The sequence below is a fragment of the Apodemus sylvaticus genome, chromosome 14 (assembly GCF_947179515.1).
Source record: "Apodemus sylvaticus chromosome 14, mApoSyl1.1, whole genome shotgun sequence".
Taxonomy (NCBI): domain Eukaryota; kingdom Metazoa; phylum Chordata; class Mammalia; order Rodentia; family Muridae; genus Apodemus; species Apodemus sylvaticus.
This window is the reverse complement of record NC_067485.1, coordinates 78487615-78510573: the sequence shown is the minus strand read 5'-3', so window position 1 is coordinate 78510573 and position 22959 is coordinate 78487615. Positions and strand designations below refer to the sequence as shown.

The 22959-nt window shown below is 44.1% G+C and overlaps 1 protein-coding gene across 7 annotated transcripts in view; it reads left to right on the top strand.

The window, feature by feature from the left end:
- Usp6nl (USP6 N-terminal like) overlaps window positions 1-22959 on the top strand; it is a 121840-nt gene that overhangs the window by 79675 nt on the left and 19206 nt on the right. For all 7 annotated transcript variants that reach the window (XM_052157764.1, XM_052157763.1, XM_052157758.1 and 4 more), the window contains 8 exons: window positions 2836-2916; window positions 9132-9239; window positions 15390-15499; window positions 17892-17940; window positions 18826-18946; window positions 21557-21651; window positions 22218-22283; window positions 22373-22472. In XM_052157764.1, the coding sequence (XP_052013724.1) occupies window positions 2836-2916; window positions 9132-9239; window positions 15390-15499; window positions 17892-17940; window positions 18826-18946; window positions 21557-21651; window positions 22218-22283; window positions 22373-22472 (730 nt within the window). The remainder of the gene's footprint in view (window positions 1-2835; window positions 2917-9131; window positions 9240-15389; window positions 15500-17891; window positions 17941-18825; window positions 18947-21556; window positions 21652-22217; window positions 22284-22372; window positions 22473-22959) is intronic.

Below are 22959 nucleotides of genomic sequence, written 5' to 3'. Positions count from 1 at the left end.
CCTCCCCTCCCCATCCCCTTTACTTCTGAGAGTGTGGCCCCTGGATACCTGCCCCTGGGGACCCCCCACCCTGGGGCATCAAGTCCCTGGACGAGGCACATCCTCTCCCACCGGTGCAGGACAAGGCATCCTCTGCTACAATGTCTGGGGCCTCAGTCCCGCCTGTGTGTGCTCTTGGGTCGGTGGCTCAGTCTCAGAGCTCCCTTGGGTCCAGGTTAGTTGACTCTGCTGGTCTTCCTGTGGGGTATAGTATAGACGGTATAGAGTTTATTCTGGCATGGGGGGAGAGAGAGGGAGAGGGAGGGAGGGGGAGAGAGGTGGGGAGGGAGGGAGGAAGAAGAGGGAAAGGAGGAGGAGGGAAGTAGAGGCTGGCCATGGGCACGTGGGGAGGGGGAGGGCAATGGGGGAGGGGGCAGGAGCAGGAGTCAGCAAGAGAGAGCAGGAGGGGGGCAAGCGGCCCCTTTTCTAGGGAGTCAGGCACACCTGGCAGTTGTCAGGTAACTGTGGGCGGAGCTTAGACAAAATGCTAACACTTAAGTTCACAGTTAACAAATATGGTTTCAGTTATTTCTTCAAAATACTGGTTAGGACAGTCAGCTTCAGTATATATGGCAAAAAAGTGGGTTTTAACTATGAATTACTGACTGGTGTGGAGAGGGTAACTTTGATGGGCAGTCAAGTCTGGTGTAGTCGAAATGACGGTATTTTCGAGTCAGCACTCTCTGTAGAGCTCAACTAATATATAAGTTTAAGCTCCTACACTAGGAGATTAAGCTAAATTTCATTTCTTTTTCCTTTTTAAAAAAGAATTATTTATTAATTTTATTTATATGAGTACACTGTAGCTGTCTTTAGATGCACCATAAAAAGGCATCGGATCCCATTACAGATGGTTGTGAGCCATCATGTGGTTGCTGGGAACTGAGCTCAGGACCTTCAGAAGAGCAGCCAGTGCTCTTAACCACTGAGCCATCTCTCTAGCCCTGGTATAATATCTTATATGTATAGAAGAAAGAAAAGCATGCTTAATGGTTCTGAAAATGGTGTGTATATGTCTTATTCTTTCAGGATACATAATATTTAAACTAATCTATGGCAAACATTAATATACAAAATGTATCTTAAGAAAGAATGACTACTTCCCGAAGTCATTTATTGGTAATTGATAGTAATAAAAGTGAAAGTTAAAGGGCCACCCTGGCTGAGTATGTGGTCATCTTTTGCTGGCGTGTGTTAGTTTGGGTGTTTTCCTGTTGGTAGAGGAGGGGACTGTGCTTCTGGGAGTCAGAGGAAGGACGTGGAGTGACAACGCCTCAGCAATGGCATCACTGAGCAGTGTCTGCTTCTTCACAGCCTGGCCTGCTCTAAAGTCACAATCGTACAGCACTAATATGATCTCAGTGTCCCACTGAGTTTTAAAATTAAACATACTTCTGGATCCATCTGCATCATTTCATTACTGATAATATAATAAGGACTGTTTAGCCTTTTGAAAATGGGAATTAACTTTTTTTTTTTTTTGCTCATAAAAATTTTAAAGAGTTAGAAAGTAATTACAGAGTTTTGTGAATATACCTAAAGGTAAGTTCTATAAAAAGCATTTTCATTGATGAGAATCTTTTCCTAAATTCGGGATTTTCCTTGGGGAATGTATGCTTTCAGATCTAAAATTATTGGTGGGTGTGCCATCTGCCAACGTCCTGCCGCCCTGTTTGAGGCTGGAGTGAGGCCAGTCAGTCAGTGAGGAGCTATGGTGTCCATCCAGGAAACAGGACTGCCTGCGTTAGTTAGAGAGGAGACAGGACGGCAGCTGGAGACAGACAGGGGACCGCAGAGCACAGAAGCCCCTGCCCGCCCGCCTGCCCGCCCTCCCACCCGCTCTGAGTGCCCCTGTCCTTGAGACTGGTCCCGCAGGCCCTTTAGATCTTCGTCCCCACTAGCAGACCTGCCCCAGAGGCAGATGAGAGCACACACCCAGAGTGTGAGCTGCTTGGTAGAGCTGCCGCCTTTCTGGGCAGTCGGCTCTTTTTATTGCGTTTATCACATAGTTATTACACTCCCGGGCCTGAGTACCTAGGGGAGAAGTGTTTCCCTTTCTGGAACCCAGAAAGAGAGGAACAGAGCGGTATCTGTGGTCACTTGCCTCAGTGCTTACCTCTGCTGCACATCCCCTGTGCTAGTCCTGTTCCTTCTTAAGACTCCTGGGAACTGTGTCTGTCCCTGGGCAGAGTGCTGCATGTATTGGAACACATGGATCCTACACACATCACCAGATAATCCATCATAATCTCTGCGCGCCTCCTGCGGGGTCCTTGATAACCTTTTCATGTGACCTTGCAACCAGCCTTACTTCATGTCAGCCCCTGCAACTGTGACTTACTTATGTACTATGTTTCTGTACCATGGAACTAGTTGCATATTAATTACACAGTTACTAAATTGAATTCTTAAAAAAAAAAAACTTAGTCATCTAAGACATTTGTTAGAATTTAGTAAAATTAAATAAAAGAATTGAAATTTGTAGGGTTTTTTGTTGCTTTGCAAAATACTTCAAATTTTCCTTTTAAGATTTTTTTTTGTAGTATACATAGGATTTTTCTGATTGTCTTTAAAATACTAGAAACCACAAACAAGCCCTTTTACTGTCTCCCCACTCAAAAGAGGAATTATGTACGATTCCTAACCTCAGCTTTCCACTGCAGTGGAAATAAGTAGGCAAGACATTTGCTCTCCGGTACAGTGTCGCTTCATAAACATTTTTTTTTGTTTTGTTACATTGTGATTTATATGTAAAGAAGCTTCAAACAGTAACATTAGATTTGAATTTCGTTTTAGCAAAAGCAACTGGAAATTGAAAGGACTTCCAAGTGGTTGAAAATGCTGAAAAGATGGGAGAGGTACAAGAACACGGAGAAGGTAAGCGAGGTGGCGCCCTTCCTCGGAAGTTTCGTCCTTCCAGATTCCAAGGTTTACCTCTGTCCTCACTTGTGAGGTTTTAGTGTAATGAGGCCTAACCTTTGATCTTAGAGGTTTTCCTGTTGCAAACAGTAGAATCCCCAGCTGAGATGGTTCCAGTATCTGAGCTACTCGGTGGAGTGCATCCGCTTCAGCTGCTCGGCTGGTTCCCCGCCTCCCCTGCCTCCTCCCCACCCTGCCTCTCCTCTGCAGGCAATGTCAGACGTTGCAGTAGTTCCAGACTTCATATCCACATCCTGTTGCTCAGAAGGAGAGGCAGCTGGTCTTTGGACACTTTTCTGGAAGCAGGAGCGTTGTCCTTTCTAGAGCTTCTGGGAACCCTCTTGCTCTGCACTGAGTCCTTGCTAAGTTTTAAACCAAGCAGAGGGAAGCGGGCGGAGCAGGGACCACAGGTCCTTTACAGCGATCACTCCCCAGCCTTGGCTGCAGCCATGGCTCAGCAGGTAGGGTACTTGTGCGAGCCTGATGTATCCTCAGTGCCCACGTAAATAAAGCTCACGTGGCCATAGGAGTGCTGCAGTCTGCCTCAAAGGCCAGATGTTGTCAGGAGCACCAAACACAGTACAGTGTATTTGTTGTACGGAAATGTCTGCCAAATACGGCTCCAGGTCAGAACAGCCACTGAGCTGCAGTCAGGTATAATGGTGTTCTGTGAGATCAAGGAGTTGGTGCAAATTATCATTCAAAAACCTAGGGAAGTACCTTTTTCTGAATAACCCTTGTATTTGAGTGGTACAAACCATCACTGCAACCTGTGCCCAAGAGCTTAGTTTTGAGTTTATTCAGTTAGTGCTTTCTGTGCTGCACCAGGAGGATTCCTACATGAAACTGGCTTTCTAAAACCAGTAGAAAGTAGAAAGTGCAGTACCGGCCGTACCCAGGCCACTCTGCCGCCCGCTCTGTGCCCAGGGCCTCACAGCCGTCTCTCTCCTGTCAGAGCGAGAGTCACAGTGAGGCGAAAGGTAACAGTGTGTCCATCCTTGGAAAATGGTTTTGACCCTGTGCTCGCAAACCACTGGCCTCTGACCTTCCTGTGAGTGAGCTTTCCAGATGTAGTAAAGGCAGCGCTGCACCTAGCTCTTCCCTGTGTACACAGGTGTACTTTTAAAGGGATGGGGCTCTAGAGGTCTGCTGGGCTAACCTAGGAACACTAGCATTAGCCTGGGCTATAGACAACACCGAATAAATGCTAGCTAGCAGTGCAAAGTTTTTAAAAAGAAGAAAATCCTATAGCAAAACATATAACGAATTTTAGAGGTTTTTTTATTTCTTTAGTCTTTAAATTTTAAAAATTACATTTATTTAGTGTATGTATTTATATGGCCACATATGTATTACAGTGTACATTTGGAGGTCAGAGGACCATGTTGAAGAGTTGGTTCTCTTCTACCATACATGGGCGCTGGGCTTTGCAGTTAGGGTGTCAGGCTTGGCCACGCCCCCTTTGCCTGCTGAGCATCTCACTGCCTGTATTTATACTGTTCCCATGAAATTACCCCCTCCCATATACACACTTGTATAAATACAAATTATTGTATGTCAGCATAACAAGAATCCTATAGAGCATCAGTCCCTTGGGTTTTAATAGTTCTGACATAGAAAGAAGGAGCCTAGAGTGCAGGGTAAAGCGGGGGGGGGGGGGGGGGGCGGGGAGGGGGAGAGAGAGCGAGAGAGTGTGTGTGTGTGTGTGCGCGCACACACACACTCCGGTGTCACACTGCAGCCCATCACCTAATAACTGCCATGTGGGACAACAGCAGTGGCTGTCTGTCAGAGCTGCTGTGAGGATTAATACACTAAACAATAAGGATTAAATAAGGAAAGCGCCCAGGAAAGGCTGTGCCCTGGTGCTGGGAAAGTCAGAGCTAAGCAAAGCCCAGTCAGGTTCTTGTTCTACACCTCTTCCGTTTTCTATGGGGACCGTGCCTGCCATGATCGGACACTTGCTCACTGTGGAGATCTCCTGGTTACGGGATATCTCTCAGAGATATGTCACTGGTGTCTCTTCATGAGCATCCCAAATATCCCTATTTTAAAGTCAAACTCCTACATTTTATTTTATAGCAAAGTAAGCTCATTTTGTATTGTTGAGTCTTTATTTTAGCATTGATTTTAGAACTTAAGATATTTTTAAAAGAAATCATTTCAAGTGGGGAATTAGGTGCAGTGTCTGCTCCTGTTTAGTAGCACTCCGCCCTCAGCTCCGCTTGCAGTGACAGCTCCGTCTCCTTTGTGCAGAGATCGCTCAAGCAATGATGACAGGATGCGTTTCTGAACATCACACCTACACTTTAGTCTCACATTCAGCCTAATAATGTATCTGTAGAATTATATGGCTTTATGTGAGTCTCCAGTATACATGCATCTGTTGAAGTCAGTCAGTCTCTGTAAAGATAAGTACTTCTTTCTGCTAGGCTTTTACTTTGACAGCAACTCTGGCTAATGCAGTTCCCATTAAGAGGGATTTTAGCAGAACTATTTCTTTGATGTATAATTTTAAAGCACTCTCCCATAACTATGGTGGTAGAATCATTTGATAATATATATGGTCCAATTTGGTGTGGAAAAGAATGCATCTTCTAAACGAATTATTACCTTCAACTCATACATTAAATTGCACTGATGCAAAAAGGCAACATTTTATTTTTGTTTCTTCCAAAAAGAGAGAGGAATGTCTTCTCTTTGGAGTCCCTGCTTACATGGTAATAATGCAGAGATTCAAAAAATGTCTTGATACAAACATGGCTCTGTGGAGACTATTTGGAGTCTTGGAGCTGAGGCTTCTGTGAAAGCACCCTGAGGGTTTGTGTTGCCTGTGCTGTGTGTCCCAGTGCTGGCCTCCTCCACTGCAGGGGGCTCTGTGTGTCCTTCCTTGTAGGTGGGAGATGTTTGTGAGATGTGTGTTTACATCACAGGCATCGTGGGGTTGTCATAGAAAATTACTAATAATGTGGCACTGATTGAAAGATCAACAGATGGAAACTGTGCTTTGATATAACGCCTAATGTTTTACAAAATTTCTAAAACTTATATGATAATTGACAAGATGAAGGAGAAATGTATACCCCTAGCAAGTGCACATGAGCGGCCAAGCGTGGTCACCCCACAGCATCTGAGGGGCCGCCCCACAGCCCCAGATATACTGCCCCGCACATCAGATGACGGGGTTTGCCAGGAACCAGTGCCCAGTATCTGTCTCCTCCAGCCCAAGTGTGCATGTGCTGTGAATATTTACTGTGTAGTGGTGCATAGACAGTGGCTGTGAATATTTACTATGTAGTGGTGCATAGACAGTGGCGACAAGAAAGAAGATTGGACATTGGTATAAAATAGTTTTTCCTAGAGATCTTTGACCTCTAGCTAAGTCTAGAGATAAAGAACCATGAATAATTATTTTAGAACATCAACATTATTTTTCTGTTAAGTGTTTAGTGTACATATTTGGTTGGATGCCAGAGATACCCTTTTTTATATTCTTAAGTTCAGTTATTTTACCATTGTTTTAATGTTATCCACTCTTGAATTTTAAGAACATTTTCTGTCATTTACCCATATATTTTAATAATTCTGACAAAACTGTGTTGTGGTCCTGAAAGGATGACTTTTGATCTTTAAAAATGGAAACTTACCCAGGGTGAGGGGTGGGGAGGGGAGGAATGGTAATGCACACCTTTAATCCTAGCACTCAGTATTCAGGAGGCAGAGGCAGACGGATTTCTGGATTCAAGGCCAGCCTGATCTACACACACACACACACACACACACACACACACACACTCACACTCACACACACACTTCATAATATTTGTGTGTGGGTTGATATGCTGTGGGAGAGGGCAGAGATTGACCGCAGTATTGTCCTCAGTCTCCTGGACCTTAGTGTCTGTTGTAAGGGGTGTCGTACCTGCAGATGTGCATTGCTTGCTGGGAAATGAGAGTAGGACTCTTCTGTTTTGTTCTGTCACTCGCACTGAACATGGCACTTGCCATTTCAACCAAGCTGGCTGAACAGTGAGCTCCCATTCAGCCTGCTCCATGGTGCTGGAGAGTTGAACTTCGCTCCTCATGTTCTCACATGAGGGCTCTCGCCCACAGAGCCGCCTGGCCACAGTCAAGGTTTGACTTGGCTCATTTTGTTTGCTCCTGCTAGAAATGTAACCTTTGCCAGAAGCATGCTAAGCAGGCATTCCCACTGAGCCCAGGCCCAGCCCCAGCCCAGCTTCCAGCCCCAGCCCCAGCCCCAGCCCCAGCCCCCAGCCCCCAGCCCCCAGCCCCAGCCCCAGCCCCAGCCCCAGCCCCAGCCCCAGCCCCAGCCCCCAGCCCCAGCCCTAGCCCCAGCCCCAGCCTGGCCTAGAGCTCAGCAGTTTAGCTGGAGTAGATAGGCAACAGCCCCTAGGGCTTCCCTGTCTGCCTCCTTGGGATCACAGGCACTGGAACTACTGCGCTGGCCTTTTACATAGGCTCCTCCCTCTTTTAAATAGTTGGTAACATTCTAGGCTTATCACTGGGCAGGTTGTTTATCTTCTTTGTGATTTACTTTCCCGCAGCATATGTACAGTTGAGTTGTTGGGATAATTAAATGGCGTACACATATAGCAGTGGGCTTAAAATGGCTTCCTGTGTATGGTGAATCCTTATGTATAGTAAATGGAGAGCCAGATTAGTTGATACCATGGGTGAGGACATTGACAACATGTCAGCTCTTCTTTTGAGCACCCAGCTCTGAATAGCCTGTTGACCATTGGGTTATTTTATTTCTTTCTTGAGTTTTCTTGCTTTTTTTCTCTTACTTTAACAATGGCAACTTGATTTCCCCAAAATTGGAAATACTGTAGAATCCAAAACTTTGTGGCTCTCACAGGCTCCAAGTAGACGGTTTCATACCGGGTCTCATTGTGTGATCACAGTAAACCACTGACACTATCACATGGAGGTGCGGTGTGTTAGTGCAAGCTTGCAGGCAGTTCTGGGGGTGGCTTACAGGTCTGTCACCTAGCTTACCTGGCCAGTACCAGACCAACTCTGCTGGCCTGGCTTCAAACGATGAAAGCAAACAGTACCTGAAGACTTCTGACTGACACTCACAGTATCATCTGCCTTTGCTTACACATTTAGAAGATGCCTCTGCACACATGTGCTCACACCTCCTGCGCGAGCGCGCGCACGGGACACACACTTCCACATACTTCCAACCTATTTGTATAAGTTGTGCATGCAACAAAGGAACATGTTGCTTAGACTTGGGCTCCATTTCCTAGATAGGTCAATAGGTATAAACAAGTGTTGCAAAGTCTAAAGAAATACAAAAAAAATCCCAAACTCTCCTTCAAGGGCTCCTGGCATCATTTATCAATCATTTCTTAGTTTGTCCCTGCATTTTTAAATTCCAAAATGTTATGTATCACATTGTAATGGCCCTAATACTTAATTTGAATGGACTTTAAATACATAATTATCTAAGAGAGGGTCGTCTGTTGGGTCTTAAGTTCAAGCACCTCATGTGATCATGGCTACTTCGGTGCCGATTTCTTTGAAAATCAACATTTGGGCTGGGAATGTAGCCCAGCAGTAGACAGCCCTTGCCCACCGTGTGCACAGATGGATTGATTCCCCGTGCAGTTGGGAGAGGAGCAGAGTCCTTGTCTTTTTTTGATGGAGACTTGCACACTGTTTTTGTCTGACCGGAGGGTTGGTGCCATTGACACAAAGGATGAAGGGTAGGACCTGGACCCAGCTGAGGTCTGAGGAGGAGCTCCAGGCAGGTGGTGTTAGGAAAGAGGTCAGTCAGTGCCTTCTGAGCTCCGCGAGGGTCATTTCAGCACAAGGCCACTGTCTATGATTTGGCCCACCTTCTGCCTATACAGGGGAAGGTAGTATATAACAAAGATGTGTAAGTAAGATGTTTACAGTTTACCAAACAGGATCAGCTCTGCTCTTGCAACTCCAAGGGGCACTTCTGGAGTAATCAAGCACCCGGAATTACCAAGAGTGTGTAAGAGCACAGAAGTGACAGAATCTAATTGAATTGACTAATTAAAATTTATTTTAAAAAATGATCACGAATACCTGAAAAACCCCTGACAGATACTGAGTGACTCAGTGGAAGGGACTGTCTAAGGTTTTGTCACTTGACTAGTTTCCTTTGTTTTAACCAGTTTCATCGACGAATTTACAAAGGAATTCCACTCCAGCTCCGAGGTGAAGTCTGGGCTCTTCTTCTTGAGATTCCTAAAATGAAAGAAGAAACAAGAGACCTTTATAGTGTGAGTAGCTGGACCGACTCTGCTTTTGAAACTAAAATGCAAAATCACTTGGTTTGTAAGGTTATAGTATATTCTCCTGTCGCTTGGCATTGTATCGAGATCACGTTCCACTGAGATTTCAGTACTTGGTTTGTTTTGCTACTGCCGATCAACTCAGAATTTAAAAGACTCGTCTATCAGCCAGTATCGTTAGACACTGACAGTGACCCATTAGTGCTGAGGGAGGCATACTTATTAGGAAAACTGACTTACACTTCCTTGTTCTGTTAATAAGGAGATCATGTGAGAGTTTATGGGGGACACAAAAATAGAACCTCATTGTCCAGCACCTTCCTGTGTGTGGTTGTTCAGTAGGTCTGAATAAGGAAAAATCTGTTCCCAGGACAATTTGGTATCTCCATTTTATTATTTATGAGTTAAAAAGTTAGACCTTTTGCTGAGTGATACTCTCATTAAATTGCATAATGATTAAATATCTCCTCACCATTTCAGCCATACTCTTTCTAAACCCAAGTTGATATAAAGAAGTTTATATCAACCTTCGAAAGAATAAGAACTTTACATTTAAAATTCTTAGAACCATAGGCTTTAAGGTATGTTTAGAATAGCCTAGATAGAATTACATCTGAACAAATGGGGGGAGAGGAAAAATCAGTTTAAACCCAGCCAGTTGTAAAAGCATGTTAGTGTGTTTTGATAGTTTGTTTTTCCAGGGATAATCTCAGATGAAAGCTTACCTAGTGAAAGATAATAGGCAGTAGTTGGATGTTACTAGCTTCATGAGAACACAAGTCTTCACACAGACAAGGAGTTCCTGTTTCAGAGTATTAGAGCTTGGGATTACTTTAGACTACTAATGAGATGTTTAAAATGATTAGTGTCGCGGTTGTTTGTAGAGCCCATGTTCCAGGTGAAGTATGTGTGAGAACTCGCACGCCCACAGTTTACCTCCAGAACAGCGTGCCACTGTGCAGTAGGGGCTCAGTGCTACCTAGTTAGTGAGGAGACACAGAAAAGAACGAGAGCACAAAGTGCTTTTCACTGCATGCATGCTGTATTCATTTTCGGGGCCAAGAGGTGGAATGTGGGTGACTAAAAGTCACAGCGGCCTGTCCTATTGTTGCAGGCCATGGCTGCCCCTCAAGGCTGCGGAGAGGGAACACTCCTTCTGGGACTTCTGCCGGCCTCTGGTCCCCCCCCCCCCCCAGTTAGCAGTGTTCCTAGGCTTGCAGCTCTGCAGCTGCTTTGCTGCTTCTCTGTCACATGTCACGTGTCACATGTCACGTGTGTGTGTCTGTGTCTCTTGCCTGATAAAGATGCCAGCCATTGGACTTAAGTTTTATTGTAATGAACCCTCTGAGCTTAATGGTGCCTCCAAAGTATGTTTCCAAATCAGGCCACACACACTGGTTCTGAGTAGATGTAAACTTTTGGGGACACTCTTGAACCTGATGCATTTTATTTGGGGTGCTTTTCTCATCCCTTAGGGTGCTTAGGTGCCCTGAGGGCAGGTAGTGTCAGATAGTAGTTTAGTAAACCCAATAAGAACTAAACAAACGAGTGTTAGGAGTGTTAGAGCTCCGGGCTTGGTTCTCAGGTCCCTGCTTCAAACACTACAGTTCCTGTCATGACATCATTTAATCGCCTTCCTTTCCTGACCACTCTCTCCTTGTTCCTCACCAAAGCGGCTTATGTTTCTGCCTAGACAGCTCTGTGAACAGGTCCTTCGTTGATTAACGTACCGAGGTGCTGTCAGATGGAGCGTGGCGTGTTGTGGGTATACAGTCCTTCAGTGGCACCTGAGGCTTGTGTGTCCCTTCTTGGAGCAGAGCTCTGTCTGGTGTTAAACAGCACATAGAGATGCCATGTCCAGACATGTTCTGTCTGTGAGGAGATGGGGCTGTATGGAGATGTTTGCTACAGGGTAGACAGGGTAGTGCCTGACCTTTAGACCATAAAACAAAGGAGAAATAACAAAAAGAAATAGCTTTTGTTCTTCAGGAAAGTGGACTAGATGGAGTGGGGATAGGGGGTAGGGAAGGCTGGGTTTGAAGGCACGTTGGACCGCCCTGTCTGATTCCCTCCCTCCAGCTGGGTTAAGCATCCTCGTCCTGTATCTCAAACCCTGTTTCACCTCGAGGAGCACTCGCCTCTTTTGAATACTTTGATGGACATTGTCTGGATGCTCTCCGGGAACAATCTCACTTAATTCTTGCCACCATGACTCCAGGCAGCGTTTTCTGGTGTTTTCTGTACAATTATCATTCCATGTAGCAGACAAGGAACCCGAGCTTAGTAAGGTTAAGGTAAGTTCTCACCCCGGGTTAGCAAAGAGCAGGATTTACAATCCAGTCAGCTCTGGCCCTGAGATGGGGCCCCTTTCCCATTGAATTCTATCACATTTGTGTCTGTTTGTCTCATATTTAGCAGCTACCTTAAAATGCAGAAGGTCTGTTGACCAAGGTCACAAGTCTCCACAGCTGAGCTCTTTGGGTCTCCTTCTCTTAGTGAAAGCATTAATTGATGAATCACTGTGAACAGAGATGTTCAACTATAGATTAGCCTGTCTGCTCTGGTGGCCGAGTGTGCTCACTTCCTTCGTGTGTGTGTGTGTGTGTGTGTGTGTGTGTGTGTGTGTATGTATATGTGTAGTGTGGGTGTGGGTGTGTGGTAGTGTGTAGTGTGTGTGTGTGTGTGTGTGTGGTGAGGTTGGAGCTGTTTGCTTCACTGCATCTTGTGCAGTCAGTTGTAAACATTTGAAACCATGAGCGAGCGGTATTTCTGCCCTATAAATGTTTATCTACTTACCAGGCTTTACTTCTGCCGTAAGGTCTTTGTTGTGATTTTCATGTCTGAGAAAAGCCAGTTCTGTAGATATGTTTGGGTCTTCTTTTCTCCAGCTAAATATTATTTTAAGACATTTTTTGTCATGTCTTATAAAACATTTTCTTCCTTTTGACATCTCAGTTTTTACCAGGAGGCCTTTAGAATAAGCAAGGCCTCTGTACTTGACCATTCCTTAACAATAATATATATATACACACACACACACACACACACACATATATATACATACAGATTGATATTTGTAAAGCTTCAAAACCCTCAAATATACTATGGTTATTCATGTTTTCTTTGGGGTATTTTATAGTGCTGACGGTAAAAGTTGGGTTCTTTTATATATATATACATATGTACATATATAGTTCATATGTGTGTATATATTTCTCATATATACATGTGTAGATATATACACATATATAAATGAATGAGCACTATTACCCCACGGCCATACTCCCCAGCCCATTCTCATATTTCAAAAAGCTGCAGAAGGTGGCACCTCAAAACACACGAACAAAATTTAACATGTATACATATACATGGCAGACCCGTGTTATTCTAGACATACCCACATGGCCTTTACTCCGCTTTTTTCTTGTTATCTTAGGGGTTAAAGTTGTGTTATTTATTTATTTATTTATTTATTTATTTATTTATTTATTTATTATTTATTGGAGTCGACTTTAGTTACAATTTGTATTACCAGTATGTGATAAATAAATCCATATGGGCGTGTTTCTTTGGATGGTCATTTATACTTAAACATAGGTAAGTACAAGTTGTAAATGTTAATATCTTTTTGGTTACAAATGATAATGAAAACAGCCATACTTTAGCTTCCTTTCCCCTGAAGGGAGGATTCCACCAAACTGACCGGATAGTCCTGAAAGGCAGGCCTGTATGGAAGGAGAAAGAAGTAGCACCCCCCTCATTTGAGGAGTCAGGCTTGCAGGAACCTCGCCCCCTGAGGGGAGGAGTCAGACATGCCGTAACCGCGCCCCTGAGGGGAGGAGTCAGACATGCTGTAACCGCGCCCCTGAGGGGAGGAGTTAGGAATGCAGGAACCAAGCCCCTGAGGGAGCAGAGGCCTTGGCTGGCAGGGGAGCGGGGAATCTGGAGAGGCCCAGCTTGTGTGCCTTGTGCATCTTAAGGCTCCTTGGGACTTGGCAGCTGCCACCGGCAGGAACCTCTGCGAGGAAAGGTGCAGCTGGACAGTGATGGTTGGAGGCCTGTGGGAGAAGCAGGCAGAGCCAAATGTCTCCTCCCGCCCAGAGCAGGGCTGCGGTGAAGCAGAAGCTGTCCAGCTGTGCAGGGGAGCTTAAGAGCCAACATTTCAGACAGTTTTCACCCAAGAACACGATCAGCCAAATGCCTATGGTCCCAATAGGTCTGGGAGGAGATTGTCTGGGAATGTGACAAGACAAGAAGATCAACATTAGAGTCCCCACGGCCACAGTTGAGCTTTCCTGTACAGCTGTCCCCACTCTATGGTGACATCACTGTTGAGAAGCCCATCCCATCGGGGCCCACAGTTTTATTTAATGTCTTACTTTCAAGTAAAAGCTGATAACAAAATATTAGTCATTTGAGGAAAGGGGCTTCAATTGGAGATGAGTAAAAACAAGTAGAAGAACACACTTATAAAAAACAGATTATAAAATAAGAAGAAAAACTAAAAGATTGTTGTTAATATCTTAAGAGAAATGAAATCTGTATTGCATCCATAAAACAAGTGTAGGAAGCTATAAAAAGGAGCATTCTATCACAACAAAGAACTTAAGAATATAAAAAAATAATAAAAATAAAAAACTTAATTGAAAACAATTGAAGAAATTTTTCAGAAAAAAATTAAAGGCATAGATATGAGCACTAATAGAGAAAAATCAAGCAAATGAGCTGATTGCTTTGGAGCTCCTACACTGTAATAACCACGCTCCAGAAAGGGGGTGGAAGCAGGCCAGGGAGGAGAGGGAACTGAGAAAGAAGGTAGCAGTTATTAAAGACAGTTCTGCAGAGATGAGAAATGAGTTATTAGGTTGAAAGTGCCCAAGTCTAGATGAGAAGAAACACAAATCAGGTAAAGAAATGGGCAACTTCCAAACATGGAAAGTGCTCCCACCAACTTTCCAGACATGGAGAGTGCTCCCACCAACTTCCAAACATGGAGAGTGCTCCCACCAACTTTCCAGACATGGAGAGTGTTCCCCCAACTTCCAGACATGGAGAGTGCTCCCACCAACTTCCAAACACGGAGAGTGCTCCCACCAACTTTCCAGACATGGAGAGTGCTCCCACCAAATTCCATACATGGAGTGTCCTCCCACCAACTTCCAGAGCGGAAGAGCCCTACACAGAGAGTGGGAATCCCAGTAGCAGCACAGGAGGCCAGAATGGTAAAGGGTGCCTGTGAGCAAGAGCACTTTGAATCTAGAATTCTCAAACACCTCCATCATCATTCCAAGGGCAAGTCACCAGATAGTCCAAATCCTTACAGTAACTTGGAGAATGCAGTCCTCCAGGGCTAGGCCATGTACCAAGTCAGGGGATATGTGAGACCCAGGAATTGGGGCCCAAGCTCAGAGCAGAGCGAAGGGCACCCCAGCACGTGGTGAAGGAGGCCCTAAGACCAGAGGGAAGAGCCCGGGGGGCCAGCTGCCCCAGCAGATGCATGCTGCTGCCCTGGGAGAAAGTTTAGGAAGTGGACCTCTAGGCCAAGCTTGGTGGGCCTGTCTTTTATGCCAGCATTTGGGAGACAGAGGTAGGCAGAGCTCTGTGAGCTCAAGTCCAGCCTTGTCTATGTAGTGAGTTCCAGGACTGCCAAGGCTACATAGTGAGACCCTGTCTCAATAAAACCAAGACACGAAGAAAAGAAATCGGTCAGTGTTTGCTAGAATTCTACAAGGTACTCCAGACTGGCTGTTGAGTTCCTATGCGGATGCAGAGAGTGAAGCAATCACGCAGTCAGTAGTTCCAAGGAAAGAAAGAAAGCCAGAGAAAAAAGGAATTCCTCAGAGTGTGGAATTCCTCACCATCGCAGCCCTGCAGACCTGGAAGCTCTCTGCCTAATGCTCACTGCTGATCCCATGAAGAGAGGGAGAGAGAGGCTTTGGAAGGAAGGAAGGAAAGAGGAAAGGAAGGAAGAAGGGGGTTTTGTAGTCTATTTATATTGCTTAGATCTTTCTTAGGCCTGTCCCTGCCGATATATAAATGAAAAAAGCTTTTAATGAGGGTTATTTTATTATTTATTGCCAACTTCTAGCAATTAGTTTTCATAAAAGTATGTTTTCTTCCTCTCTTTTTCTTCTTCAGAAATTAAAACACAGAGCTCGGGGTTGTTCGCCTGATATCAGACAAATAGACCTTGACGTGAACCGCACATTTAGGGACCATATCATGTTTAGAGACAGATACGGTGTTAAGTAAGTAAAATTGAATGTTATAAAATGTGAATAGCATGTGTAAATGGCCTTCATTAGGGTCTTTAAGGTAAACTGTGCTTTTACAATGTCTTGTTTGGATTATAACCCCTTTATTTAGGTCCTAAAGGTTTTTGCAGGTCATTTGAATCCATGTTGACTGAAACTGGGGTCTAATTTAATTTAACATTTTAAAACACTGACATAGTACATGCTATAAAATAGGTAAGGGGCCATTTTATGATCTTAAAATTCTTAAACATATTTTGTGGACATTAGGGAGGCTGAGACAGGAGAACTCAAAGGTTTGAGGCCATTTATAAAGGTAAGAACTTATATATATTTGAAAACTGTTAGTAATAAGGTTATATCCCTAATGGTTATCTTATGAATAAGTGGACTTGAAGAAAAGAAAAAAACTTAAATAAGAAATTAATGTCCGGCGTCCAGCAGAGTGTTTGCACTTCTCCGGGTGGGTGGGTCCTCACGCTGTGTGCGTGTGAAGGGAAAGGGACTGTTTTGCTGATCTCTGTCTTCCGGAGTCCAGCCAGCCAAACAGAAACTGTAGGTGATATGTCTTAAGATCGGCTTGATGAGGAAGCGGCAGACTTTGAAGCACACAGTTCAGTCAGTTTTAGATAATTCCCCCAACTCAAATTCAGTGGACAGTGGACTTAATCACGTGTGTAAAATCTATCACACCCGGCCCGAGGTCTTTGCTTGCGTGGTGGGAAGAGGGTAGCCATGCTGCTGACGCTCCAGCTGACCTTTGCAGCCTGGTTCTGTCAGCCGATGCTCACACATCTCCTTAGCCCACTCTGAGTTCCTTGTCAGGCCGACACAAAATGTCGTCTGTCTACCATAATGCAGCTGACTGCCGAAAACACAGTAACCCTGGGACCGCAGTAGACTCCAGGTACTTTGTGGATAGTCATATTTAAATACTTAAATATAGTTACCTGTTAATACTTCTAATCTAAGATAGTAAGAGAAAGAAGATACTAGTATATAAACATACCAAAATATAAAGGAAAAGTGTTAGTAGTTACCAGGGTTATCTCTGTCAGAGTGTTTGTAAACACCTTCCCTCAGCAGGTCCTCCAGCCGCATGGCCAGACTCGGCCTTCAGTCCTGAAAAATCCGGACCATCAGCCGTCTCCCTAAATTGTATTGCTATAGTTTTCCATAGCTTTCTTTACACACATGCTCTTTGCATGTACTTATTATATACTAAGAAAGTTCTAAAATATTCCTTATTCCAGATGTGATTTTGTGTGTATGTGTATAGTATCCACCTCCCTAGTAATCAGGATCGAGTGAGCCCCAGAGCTCCTTAAGGAGCCCATGCAGCTGCTGCTGGGTTCACTTCCAGCTCCATGGGCTCCCTGCTGCAGCGCCCCCCCAGCCCCCCTGGGCTCCCTGCTAGGGCACCCCACCCACCCTGTGGGCTCCCTGCTGCGCCCCCACCCCCCCCTCCCCGCTGTGGGCTCCCTGTTGGCGTCTGCCTTGGACCATCCCCCTTTTCTGTTTTGTTCTGCTTTCGTTTTTTAAGATAGGATCTCACTATGTAGCTCAGGGCGCCTTAGGACATGCTATCCTCCTGAGTGCCTGGAGTCCAGATGTGCACCACCAGGCCCATCTGTCGGAAGCACGTCTGAGTCAGCACAGATTGAAGGGGCAAAAATCAGGGAGCACAGCGTAGCAGTGAGGAGTGTAGTGAGGTGCAGCCGCCCTGGCCGCTCTGCAGACCATCATGGTCTTAGGGCGAGCTGTGGGGCTTCCTGGGAAGTGTCTTCTCAGGCCGCCCTTCCTGCACTTAGCTGATGCAATTAGCGTCTTCCCAGGCCTTCCACATTCTGTGGCCGCAGAGTAAGATCGCTGAGTGACAAGGCAGTGAAGGAGCTGAGAGACTCAGCAAGGCCTGGTGTTCTCTATAGGAAGCTTTCTGTCTCAGCTTGTGATCAGTAGCCTCAGATTTAAACTCTTGGCAATTCTGGTTCTACTTGAGCTCATGATACCTTTCTTTAAAACACAACAGTAATTTTATCTGGATTGTTTGTATTTTGTTTGTTTTGTTTGTTTGGTTTTGTTTTGTTTGTTTGGTTGGTTTGGCTGGTTTGGTTTGTGTGGTTGGTTTTGTTTTGTTTGTTTGTTTTCAGTTTTTCTGAGACAAGGTTTCTCTCTGTGTAGCCCTGGCTGTTCTGGCACTCCTTTGGTAGACCAGGCTGCCTCAAACTCAGAGAGCCACCTGCCTGTGTCTCCTGAGTGCTGGGTTTAAGGTGTGCACCACCACTGCCCAGATAGCCAACCTGTTTTTTTTAAGTGTATAATTTTAAAAATTAACTAAATTTAAAAAGAACTAAATTATGTTTACTGTAACCTTTTATTTGTCTAGGCAACAATCCTTATTCCATGTTCTTGCTGCTTATTCTATCTATAATACGGTAAGTTGTTCCATGCCTGCCTCATGCTATACTTTCATTCTAGGGCACTAGAGCTTCTTCCTGGCCCTCTACCTAACAGTTCTCCATGCCTGGATCACACATACAGACCACAGCCCCTTATGTACAGGAATGCGGAGGACGCCTCCACGGCCCTGCTGGCTGTGGCGGTCTTAGCGCTCCCATGGTGACCCCAGAGCCTTAGAGCTGATTTGGAAGTAGAAAAACCTAGGTACGACCCCAGGATGCTAGTGAGCTTCATTTTTTTCCTTTACAGGGTGCTTCGTTTTATTACATTTTTGTGCTCTTTTTGCTGTTTTCTTTTTTACACATGTAAGACCAAGTCGTGCCTTTAAGCATGTCTGGGCCGAAGCAGTGGCTGCTGCTCCTGCTGCTCCTGCTGCTCCTGCAGCTCCTGCAGCTCCTGCAGCTCCTGCAGCTCCTGCAGCTCCTGCAGCTCCTGCAGCTCCTGCAGCTAGTGTCCGTAATCTAGTGTGACACCTGTTAGTGGTCTACAAGGAGTGGACTAAAGCTAAACCCTATAGCTTCAGAAACACAGGAGACAAGACAGGAAAGTGGGAGTTGGGGAGGATTTGCCAGCATCTCAGAACTCAGTGACGTGAATATTAATGTTCTTTGCATGCTGTGCTGCAGTGTCAAACACAGAGCAGTCTTTAAATGTAGCTTGAGGGTTTCCCCACACCTGTTTACTCGAGCAGTTTTAGTTTTGTATAGTCTAAGCCCTGATGCAGTAGCTATTGCGACAGTTATCTCTAGAATTGTGCAGTAACACATCTAAGCATTTTCTGGTATGTTATAGATTAGCTTTTCCCGTATCTGTGTTGGTGGAATGCACCTTTAAGCCCCGTCTGTTGTCACTGTTCTTAGGAAGTCGGGTACTGCCAGGGGATGAGCCAGATCACAGCGCTGCTCCTTATGTACATGAACGAGGAGGATGCCTTCTGGGCCCTGGTCAAGCTCTTCTCAGGCCCCAAGCATGCTATGCACGGTAAGAAAGCCTTCCATGGTCCTGTAAATAAGGACAGGGGCGCAAACTGTCTCGTGGGTGCGTTAAATACAGCACATGTTGATCCCTGATCTTAGTCAATCAGTTATTACTCATTTTGGGGGGTTTTAAGAATTGCTCATTTCTTTTCATTTTTCTTATATTTCTCAATAGCTTTTCTATTCACATTGAATTTTCCTTGTTTTTTCCCCAAACTGTATTTCTGGCATTTTAAAATCCTTTTATTCATTTGCCCTCTGTGAAAGAAGTTAATTTAGGTTTGGAAGAATTTAGGAAAATCTATATTGGGAAGAATGAAAGGTAACCTCTTGGCCAAACCCTTACTGTGGTAGTAAGATGCCAGATGCTTTGATGTGTAACTTTGTTAAAGGACACTAATCAAGGAACGAAACTCTTCTTTAAAGAAAGGAGCATAATAATTAGGTAGTTTATATTTCAGGTGTGCTTTTCAGTGCTGAGTGGTAGCAGCAGACCTAAGGCAGCTTGAACAGCTGAGGACCCCCTCAGTGACTGAGCACCTGTCTAGCATGAGCAGGGTCCTCGAGTCAGTGCCTGGTAGTCGTTAAACACAGACAGCATTGCAGCTCTAACAGTGACCCGCTTACGCTCACTCTGTAAGTGTGTATGCTCGGTACAGTGGGGAACCTATCACAGGGAGTTCCCGTTTAAATAGTTCAGAATTAGGGTCCTCCATAGTTGTATTACATAGTGAGTGCGACAGGCTAACTTGTAAGAAGGGTGTGTGGTGCTGTCTCCACCATGACTAAAGCGCACCTTTATCATCAGTCTTCCTCTGGCCTTCTTGTGCGAGTGTTTCCCTGCTTCAGTGATAGGTTAGTTAGGTGCTGATATTATCGTCTGATTTTAGAAAATGGGATTTTTTTCCAAACCTCTTTGCTGACTTGACCTCACCAGTCACTGTTACCAGTCTATTTAAGTGGTGTTAACTGGACAATCTTATTGTTTGTCCTGACAGTGTAGTTTAGGCTATTTCTGTGGGTAACTTCAAACTTGAGAGATAACTTGTCTGTAGACCTGTGCAGTTTGTGACTAAAGTCTACCTCTGCTCTTTGTGTTTTCTATGTGACAGTGCAGCACTTGTAAGTGTAGGACTCAACCTAGACCTGGGTAGAGATTAATCCACAGGCTGACCAGGGTGTCCCTGACAAGTCAGGATCTTAGGTAATCCACAGTGTTAGTAATCCACAGGCTGAGCAGGGTGTCCCTGACAAGTCAGGATCTTAGGTAATCCATAGTGTTAGTAATCCACAGGCTGAGCAGAGTGTCCCTGACAAGTCAGGATCTTAGGTAACTGTAGCGTGTTTAAAGTGGTGCTTGCTGAAATGCATGGACTTTTTTTAAAAATCAGATTTTTTTTTTGAAAAATTTCCATCTCTCATTGCTGTCAAATTGACCATGAAAGTAGCTCCAGTGGAGAGATAAAGATGTTTAAATAAAATCATATTACTGTAAAAACTTATTACTAAGAGAAGGACAGAATCTTTGGAAATTTTTACACACATCTTCAAAACTGAGAACAAGCTGTAATGTGGTGACGTGTCCCTGAGCTCCTGGCGTACACGGGAAGCCATCGGTTTGGTTTTGGCTTTTCTTCCATTACAATCACAAGTGTGAATTTTGTGTGCTTTCATTAGCCAGTATCAAGCTACATTTTACAAAACTGTATATGCATTTTGTTAAAGGTTTTGTTAGAACATTTACTAATTGAGTGTATTAGAAGGTCTTTCATCGCTTTCTCTGGTATGCTGAGAAAACCACTGGTCCTTAAGTCACATGTGGCGTGGAAGACTTTATGGACTCTCAGAGTAAACAGATATGCAAGGCTGAGTGACAGCAAAATAGTCTTCATTAAATCTAAAAGACAGCTTAATTTTTATAAGATCTTGTCAATAATGATTATACAAGGAGAATGTGTATGATATAGTTTCCCTGGTTTCTTAGAAAACCAAAAGAAGTCTATTAGAATCTCCTAGATGTCTAAAAACTGGTTTGAAAACAGTAATAAAGAATAAAATCCATTGAGTATATGTTCTTGAAATGGATTATATAAATATCTGAAAAGGAACTTATGAATAAAAATAGTTATAAATTCAGTGAGCTAAATATGCAAACTATCACCAATTTACCACTTACAATTGCTTCCTAGAAACTCTACAGATCACAATGTATTATATATAAGTTTTGGTATAACTTAAAGTGCCTGCATATTTTAGCTGATAATAAGAGAAGAGTGGACTGGTTGTCGGGATGGAACAGCGTAGGAGACAGACGGTCAGCATTGGAAACAGAGGCAGTTCGAGAAATATTCTGTTTCTGTTGTCTTCTGCTGATACCGTTTCCTCTAACATTTTTACTAAGTGAAGCTGGTGGTTAGCAAGCAAATACTAGCTAAAAGTCTCAGTACCCAATGTTCCCATGAAACCATTTCCATGATGGGGAAGAAGGTCGAGGTCGCTAGGGATGCTCTTTATTTTCCTAGCTACAAATGCAGCATGCTAGGCTTTGAAGCTGGGTTTGTTGGTACTGTCTCTGTGTCTCTGAAGGGCTGTTTTTTTTTTGTTTGTGTTCTAGGTTTTTTTGTCCATGGTTTTCCTAAACTCTTGAGATTTCAAGAACATCATGAGAAAATTCTGAACAAATTTTTGTCCAAACTTAAGCAGCACTTGGTAGGTAGATGTCACTAATGGAGGGAAGATGTAGTCATTGAGTTAGCCTGGGCTCGCTGTTCCTGGCTAGCTCACTGTGTACTTCGAAGCTTCAGTTGCTTGAAGAACATTAGATTTATAAAATCTAGTATTAATATACTACCACAGTCCTAATTCATAGATTCAGAATACTTCTATGAAGCTGATAGGTACTAGTAATAACATTTTTACAGGTGTGATTTTCTATTATTTTGGAGGTTTTCATTTTGTACAGAAGTATTGTAAGAATTACAGAAAAAAACCCCGATTCCTTGTGAAACATCTGCATGCTTTACTATAAACTACAGTGCAATCAAACAGTTCACTGTGAAGAAATAGTTACAGTCTTATTATGGTGACACTCTTTCTGTGATGATTCTTATAAGTTAAATTTGGGGATTAAAAATGGGAATAGAAAACCAGAGAAAGTTTGAAAGCGTCTGCGGTGAGGAGGCTCTGTGACCTTTGACAGCAGTCTCCAGTGGCCTTCCCTTACTGTTGCTATTTTGATGCTACAACTCAGAAATTAAGAGGTCTTTGTTTTTTAGGATTCTCAAGAAATCTACACAAGTTTTTACACAATGAAATGGTTTTTTCAGTGTTTCCTTGACCGAGTAAGTACTGTTTGTCAACCTCAGTTACGAAAGCGCCACCCGAACGAGGGGATGCCTGACTCACCCGACCCTGCTTGGTCTCCCTGCAGACTCCCTTCAGGCTGAACCTCAGGATATGGGACATCTACATCTTTGAAGGAGAGCGAATTCTTACTGCTATGTCTTACACAATCTTGAAACTACACAAAAGTAAGGAAACATATGACTTAAAATGCTTTATAAAGTCAAGGCTTATTTTAATTCTGACTAGCTTGGCCTCCCTCGACCTCATGCTGTGTTTTAGCTTTTTTTTTTTTTTTTAAAATCACTAGTCTTTAAGTTTTTCTTGAGACTCAGCAGGGACCCCCTGCTTCTCTCTCAGAAGGAGAGGCTCCATCAGAGACGACTTTGGACTCCTCCCTCCTGGTGCCAGTTCTGCCTTCACAAGCAAACACTAGGATGCTGGGTTTGCTGTCACTGAGAATATTCTTCTCAAGTATTAGTTTCCACCAGGACCCTCTTTGTTTTAACTGATCTGAGTTTCCTAGGTGAGTGGGTGAGGAAAATGTCTGTTACTGTTTATTTCTCTAACAGAAAGAACATCTGGTTTGGTCTGATAGGACTTGAGTGTCATGGCCTCTGGAGCAGCAGGGGCAGATGCAGGTCTCTCCCTGCATAAATGCAGAAGGTTTTCAAA